This window comes from Hyaena hyaena, unplaced genomic scaffold (assembly GCF_003009895.1).
Source record: "Hyaena hyaena isolate Hyena2069 unplaced genomic scaffold, ASM300989v1 scaffold_609, whole genome shotgun sequence".
Taxonomy (NCBI): Eukaryota; Metazoa; Chordata; class Mammalia; order Carnivora; family Hyaenidae; genus Hyaena; species Hyaena hyaena.
The window spans coordinates 823,711-831,634 of NW_024081240.1; the positions used below are offsets into that span (position 1 = coordinate 823,711).

The 7,924-nt window shown below is 47.3% G+C and overlaps 1 protein-coding gene across 1 annotated transcript; it reads left to right on the forward strand.

Annotated features, from left to right (window-relative positions):
* Positions 1–4,829: 4,829 nt before the first annotated feature.
* Positions 4,830–7,274, forward strand: LOC120248744 (nuclear pore-associated protein 1-like). The gene has a single exon (XM_039257204.1). It carries the CDS (start codon positions 4,830–4,832, stop codon positions 7,272–7,274), a length of 2,445 nt encoding a protein of 814 aa, XP_039113135.1.
* Positions 7,275–7,924: the final 650 nt, after the last annotated feature.

Here is a 7,924-nt window from a genome sequence, read left to right on the forward strand (position 1 = left end):
AGCTCTGCCTTGCTTCCAGATCTTAGTCCACACGTTTTAATGTAAATTAAAAAACACGAAAAATGTAATCCTGAAGACCAGGCCACTTACTAGCTAGGGATTGAGTAGGGAGAGTAGGGGAGCAGTTTCTCCTGGCACTGCCTGGACCTGGGCGCCCAGCCCAATGAAAGTGCCACAACTAGAGATATGGTTTCCCTCGGAAAGTCCTATGGTTAGAGAAGGGATGATAGGATCCCTCTCCATCCCGGGCCAAGGTTTTTCTCTTCTCCAGGGACAATTCTATGAGCAGTTTCAGCCTTTCTTTCTCTTCCCCTCATCTCACTGACGCTTTCTGCAGAGGGAGCTCCCTCCCATCCGTACCTCCAGGTCCGGGCCCACTTTTAACCTCCCCAGTTCGCAATCACACACCTATGAGGCTGTCTTCTTAGTGGACTCTGTTTCTTTACCTCCCAGACTCTTGCAGTTCAGTGTTCTATGGCTTCAGACCATCTTTGTTTGAGAGATGCGGCAAGTGAAAAGTATGGAGCTCCCTACTTCTCTGCCATCTTGCTCTCACACAAGTTTCTTAGACAGCTTTAAACTTTGCAGGGGCCCCTGTGTGGCTCAGTCCCTTGAGCATCCGGCTTCGGCTCAGGTCATGATCTCATGGTCTGTGGGTTCGAGCTCCAATTCGGGCTCTGTGCTGACAGCCAGCTCAGAGCCTGGAGGCTGTTTTGGATTCTGTATCTCCATCTGTCTCTAACCGTACCCTGTTCTCTCTCTCTCGCTCTCTCTCAGAAATAAATAAATAAATCATTAAAAATTTTAAAAATAAAATAAATATTACAAATCATTTTCATGTTCATTATCTCATTTAGTCCTCAAATCAACTCCATAAGATAAGTATTATTTTCCCATTAGAAATGACCACATCCTAAATCCTTAGTCATTTCTAAAGAAAAGTTGAATATGAATGTTGAGGTTGTTTTTATTTTATGGGGATGTTGGATGCTAAAATCAACAGGTGTTTTCAGTTCAAGGCAGCAGACTAGAAAAATACACTTACTTTCTGTTCCTCCTGAAACCATTTTTAATACAAGTGTAGAAATACCAAAATTAATACCAAAGCCAAGAGAATGTGGAAGTCATCAACCACAGAAAGATTTTGATACATTTAAAGAGGGCAAAAAGTGAAATGCAAGACTGATGAATAGAATGATCAAGAAAACACTGTCCAAAGAAGGGGCTGCACAAGGCCAGTCTGTTGCTGCTGAGCCCTGCTTATAGTCAAGAGAAGAGAGAATACGGGTTGAAAACAAGGAGACAAAAGATATTTTAGGGGGAATAAGTTCATTTAATGAGTTCCATGGGTCACTCCATCTTCCTTCCATAGAAACTCTGTAGGAATTACAACAGATTAATGGTGAGCAAGACAAGGGAACGGAGGGAATGTTGAACCACAGGGTGTCAGCTCTGGTTCACTGTCACTCTTACCAACTCCATCCAAGATTACACACCCATGGCTTCATGTACTATAACTGGAGATTTTTGCATCATAAATTGTCAAATTTAAGAAGGAATCTTCCTGGCAACCATAATTTGCGGTTATTATCAAAGTATTTTTACTAATGATTAAATTAATCATTTAAAAATATTTTGTCTTAACAAATTTTGTCTCAATATGTTTGCTTCTGCCAAGGCAAATTATCTTGGAGTAACCACTTGCCATCTAATATATTTTGCTTATAAGGACAAGTAAGAGAATGGTGTATATTTCAAAAAAAGAATCCTATCTGTCTACCCTCATTTGACAGGGGAAGTCAAGAGGGAGATTTTTCTGGGATATCCTTCCCCAAATTTCCTTGTATTGTCCTGAAGCCCCAACACACATCATATGTTTAATTTTTCCTCCCTGGGAAATGTAACGATGGAAATAACATGATTGTCATTCATTGTTTTCAAATATATCTGTCATTATCTCTTTCAGAGTTCTAATAAATCTTTGCCCAAAATCTGTACAAGCTTGCTATTTCTTTTCAAATACCTCCAAGAAACTGTTCCTTACTGAACTAAAATGATATCAAAGGACTTTTGGTTAAATGTCTTAGTTGGAAATCATTTCTGCTCGTAAAGAGATTAGAAAGAGCTTATAATATTTCTACCCCCCTTTTTTTTTTCAAGGAGAATTGAAAAATTCTGAACAAAACCTTTTGTGACCTACCACCCCCAAGTTTGCTGGAGATGTAAGTCCAAATTTGCTCTAACATACTATAAAAGCTCCCATAACCAGAGCAGTAAGCAGAGCAAAAAAATTCATAATTTTGTAATATACAAATTATGCCCAGTGCTATTTTAAATAGAAAAAATAAAGACAGTAAAGCTTTAGTTCACAAGCATAATTTGTTCTGGAAACATGCTTCTAATCCAAAGCACTTGTCTATCAAAGCCAATTTCCCCATAATAAATAAACGAAACTCAGATGATTTGTTCCACAACCCAAAAATATTCATATAAAAATCATTACAATACTGCACTGTAATACAAAATAATAAAGAAAATACAAAATATAAAGAAAAATATACAAATTACCTGTACTTACCTTTGAAAACCTTTGTGGCTGGTGTGAAGGAGACCAGAGAAAAGGGTTATTGAGTAGGATAAGTTTCATTATTGCTAACAGCTGTTGACTACACTACAGTATTAATAAGCTCTTGTCATATGCTCTATCTAATGTAATTGGCAATAAGGCAGCAGAAAGGGACTATATCTGCAGGCAGCCTGACCTAGAATGAAGCAAAGCATTCCTAAGCTTACTCTTGTATGGAAAAGCAAAGGAATGCCCACAGGTACTTTGAAGTGACAAAAAAGACACCAGTACCAGTTGTGAACACCTTCCAATGTTCTGAAAAATCACTGATTTCTTGATTTCTGCCAAACACCGTGGCCTGAGACAGAGCATCGGAGCATGGGAGACGATCACCCACAGTTCCACAGAGAAATAGAGAGACTCACAGAGAGAGAGGAAAACCATTGGCTTAACTGTCCTGTGACATTTGGCATCATGTACTCCTTGTATTACAAGACATCCCTTGTTTACCAAGTTAAAATTTATCGGAAATGTCCACTCATCTTGCAGAACACTTGCAGAACAAGTTGCTCACAATCCAAGGTTTTACTATTTTTACATATATATATATATATATATATCTTTTAATATATATATTTTTTGCTGATCTATAGGATTCTTGGTTCTGAAATCCATGCATGTCATGTCCCAGATATGCAACATCAGTCCTGTGAGGGAGAAAACACTTCAATGAAGTAAACCACAGAAAGGAGGTTCAAACTAGGAAAAGCCACACGTAGGCCAAGAATTTTCAAATCTTCTTCCTTATGGTGAAGCTTCCAGCTCCTAGATAATAATACATGTTTCTCTTGCCAGACACTCAAACATATCTCTCCCCTCTTGGTCATAAGAATCTCTAGAACTTTGTTTAAGTGCCAACAATGTGAGGTGAAAAATGAACATGGCTGGCATGCTCACAGCGACCAAATTGTGTTGACCTTTCTTTAATCCAATACATTGCTCCACTCTCAATGTACAGTAAATGACATACTTGCTTTCTGGACATTAGTGAGCTGCCTTACCAGACATATTCCTAGAAGGCCAGAGAAACTGGCTTCTAATCCCTATGGAATAATCTATAGGTGAATTTCCTCCAGGGAGACCACAACGTATCTAGAATATAATCTCTTCTATTTTTACATATAGTATTTACATAAATCTAATGTATTTGGATTCTTCCGAGTAACCAAAGAGAAAATCTGGGCTGCAAGGATCAGTTACAAACGTGGGATGGTACTATGCTTACCGCTGGTGGTCCATGACCTACATCTTCTGAGACCAGAACCCATTGTGGTCCCGATTATTTTATGAATTGAGCTTTTGTTCAACGAAGGCCTGGTCCTGGGCAGTGCCTCTCCTTACTGTAAATATGGCACCTGCTAAGTACCCTAAGAACTAGGAAAAAGAACAAGATGGTAACACGTGATGCATATATGGTAAGGAGGCACCACAGTTCAGAGTAAGAGCTCTGGGAGTCACTACCCTGGGCTTGAATCCCAGCTAAACCACCACCATCTGTGTGACCTGAGGGGCGGTCTAAACTGTAAATGCTGTATTGCCAAATTCCTCAAAAGGAAGAAAGCAAGAACCTGTGTGCCAGGAAAGGAGGTCGTGAGGCGCAGCATCCGGTCAGGTTAGGGTTTGGCAACCACTTGGAAACTGCCGCCGTCTGGAGGGCGATGCTGAAAGCCTGGGCAGCCCCAGCGAAGATGCAGCTGGCTCGAAGCCTCGCAGGGAAGCAGAGAGGGTCCGGGGGGCAGCGGGCCACTCCCTTGCAGCTTTGAGAGCCCCCCAGCACTCGTCTTTCTTGGGGGAAGGGCTGGAGACACACACCGAGGCGCTGAGGGGCCCGACAACCACGGCACTCACCTACAGTCCCCACGCTGTGGCCTTGCTGGTTGTCCACACACGCCAACGGGCGCACTGACCAAGGGCAGCAGGCAGCCTATACCCCGCCACCGACGACCGAAAGTCCCAGGCACTGGAGGCTAACCGGCGGGGCTCTGGGGCCTCCCCTTTGCCCTGTGCTGGGGCCTCCTGCCACGCTGCGAGTGCGCGCCCTTTTTTGTGACATGTCCTTCTTTGTGACGTGTCCCAGGGATGCATCACTAGGACCAGGCTGGACCTTTCAGGCTCAGTGCGTGTTTGACCTCGAGAGGAGTGGGAAGCTCCGGAGGGGCTCTAGACTCCAACCTCGCGACGTTGGGCGCACAGCCAGCTCACTATGGGCAATCTCCTTAGTAAATGTCTACGTCTCCCACTCCACCGCCACCGTCCCCTGCCTGGCCGGGATCGGGCCCTGGTCCGCCCCGCCCGTGATCCCCATCCACCACCTGGCAGGGGCCACCCCGCTGCTCCTTCACCTGCCCTGCACCCTGGGCGCAGGCTCTTCCACCAGGTACGCAGGCCTTTACCCGCCACCTTTCATATCGAGCCACGGAGGCGGTACCCCATCCCGCAGGCTGCATGGACCACTCCGGGCATTCTCCCCTTGGTTAACTGGAGTAACCCTCCGAAAAAACCTGTCCTATCGTCTCGTAATTCAGTGATGTTTGGGCACTCCAGAGCCATCAGAATCCCTCCTCCAGGGCGCAAATTAAAACTCCAGCGTTTGCCATCAGAGACTGCAGAGGGGGCTGCGGAGCCGGTCCCATCCAGGGGCCTCCCAATTTCGTGCTCCGAAGACAGTCGGAGGAAGGACACCCACCAGGATCTGATTCACTCCTCCCCTGACGGCCATGTAGTCACCACCTCGCATGGTCCTGTCAGAGATGTGCCTCACACAGATGCAGCCGTGCTCTCCCACCCAGCCCCATGCTGCCCCTCACTGCAGGAGACATCAGCCAAAGAATTGTCGGGTGGAAACCATCAGCCTGTCGGCAAGAAAGAGAAACAGACTAAGAAGCCTTCAGACCCGTCATCAAGAAGCTCCTTGCCCGCTGTAGCTGCCAGCAGCAGGGCCTGCAAATGGAAGAGACCCATGCCACCTTCTCTGCCGCTGCTACCACCACAGCCACTGTTGTGGGTTCGTGGGGAGTTGCCCCCACCTCCTAAGCTTCCTTGCATAGGTCTGGACAAAAACCTGAACACCATGAACAATACCACATGTCAGAGGAACAACATCATGGGGGTCAGAAGAGACATCAAAGCAGCCTGCTCGGACCCTCTGCCTGCCCCTGCATTCTCCATACTTGCAACAGAGATTGCTAACTGTCTCCCGTCCAGCATGAACACTGTGCAAGTCCCTATTGCTCCAGCAGGCTTGGCTGACCAACCTGCCAGGCTCCCAATCCCATCTGTTCCTCCATCTTTACCACCAGGTGTTGCAGTTTCCACTAGCTTGCCCCTTGGGGGTTCTGGTGTCACCTCCACTCCAGTAGGGAAGCCTCCTGCAAACTGCCACTCAGCTTCTGACGGTGAAGCCATGGACACTACATCTCCATCTCAGGCTTCCATCATCTGTTCCTCCCCTGTGTCCAGGGACACCCATGTGCCACCTTACATAGTGGTTCTGGGATCTGAGAAGACACCACCCGGTAGCAGGACTGTTGTGGCCCAGGTAACATTTGGACACCATGCTACTTCCACCTTAAATCCAGGCACTGGGGGCCCACCCATTTTGCCAGTTAGTGGAGCAGTGGGCCGAGACAGCAGCATACCCACAGGTGGAGACTCTACCGTCTCCATGACTGGTAAGTGTACTGGGGGCCTATCCAGGCAGAGAAAACATCCCCCATCTGAATGTGTTGCCATCTGGGAGAAGAGGTGCCAGTCAAGAGATCAGGCAGCCACCTCCTTTAATCCAAGCAGCAAGGGGCCAACCCCCAAAAACCCACGTGGTGGAGCAGTGGGAGATGGGCACACTCCTCCCAGAGATGGAGCTTCAGCTGTTCCTGGCAGCCATAAACCTACCTTGGACCCATCGTTACAAAGGAAACCTGATTCATATGAAAGAGCCACCACTCTGGACAAGTCAGGTGTGTCAGGATGCATGTCAGTCTCCTCCTCAAAGCTGAGCAAGGGGCCAACTGTCAACAACGCAGGGGGTGGAGCAGGAGGAGACGGCCACGGTCCCCCCAGAGACGGAGACACAACTGTTCCTGGGACCCGTAAATGCTCCCAGGACTCATCTACACAAGATCCAATCGCTCCATGCGGAAGAGCCACACGCGTGTCAAGAGACGTGTGCGTTCACCCCCCACAGATCCCCTGCAGCTTGCCGGGCCACACTGCCTCTGTCGCAGTGGCAAGTGGCAGCACTGTGTCTGTGCCTGGAGCCACATGTAGTTCCACGGTCCCTCCCAGTAAAGGCGGTCCACCTGCCCAGCAGTCAGTCAGTAAACACGGAGGGGACAAGGTCGTTCTCACAATGGGAGGACGTGGTACTCGTGCTTCCCGGAAGAATAACTGTAGAGAACCCAAGGCAGATCCAGCAAGAGCTGTCGCACATGTAGACACTATCACATCTATGATGGCAGGCCTCTCTGTCAGCACCCCCCCTAAGAACACTGGGAGCTCACTTACCCCTAACACAGGTGGTGCTCCGGGGAAGAACCCCACGCCTGCTATGACCGGATACACTTGCGGTCCCTCATCCGCACACAGCGCATGTGCCCTCCCTAAGCACAGTGCAGGTCGTGCGATGGGGGACACCACCATGAAATTTTAAACAGCACTTGGGCTCGCTCTAGTCAGGTGCTCCTCTGGAGGAGCAAGCAGTATGTGTATCCTGGTCACCTGTGCCTGTGCTCTGGGCATGACTAGAACACCTTCATAACCTGCCTAGGGCTTCATCAGAGCCACCAAACAATTCCTTCCTCTCATCATGAAACTCAACAAATAATGACCAAATATTCCTCTGCAAATTGCATATAACTGGAAATGGACTTTGTTGCACCAGAAAGGGGCCCAACCCCATTAAGTGAAACTTAACCTGATCTCTTCATACAGCAAGTGTGTACCTTGTGTGCACATGTGTATTTTTGTGTTGTTCTGTGCATGTGTGTGTTTTGGAGGGCAAGGGGCACATGAGCCCCAGTGTAGAGCTACTCCAGAACAACACCAGATTCAAGAAGTTCCAATGGTGAAAAATAGAAGAGAGTTACATAAATCATCAACTGTGCCATCCCTGGCGTGACCGTGAACCTGGTTGACCCAAGCTCCTGTCTAATTTTCTCTGGTCTTGGAATCGGCAGGACACCCCTGCTGTCTGTAGTGGTTTCCCCAACCGATTTGCCTCAGTGGGCTTTTCTCCTTCCCGCATTGTGTACTTATACACTTATGTGTATAAAAACTTTGTTCTTATTAATCTGCCTTCAC

Excerpts from the sequence above, each read along its gene's own strand:
- LOC120248744 (XM_039257204.1), top strand. The coding sequence starts at position 4,830 with ATGGGCAATCTCCTTAGTAAATGTCTACGTCTCCCACTCCACCGCCAC.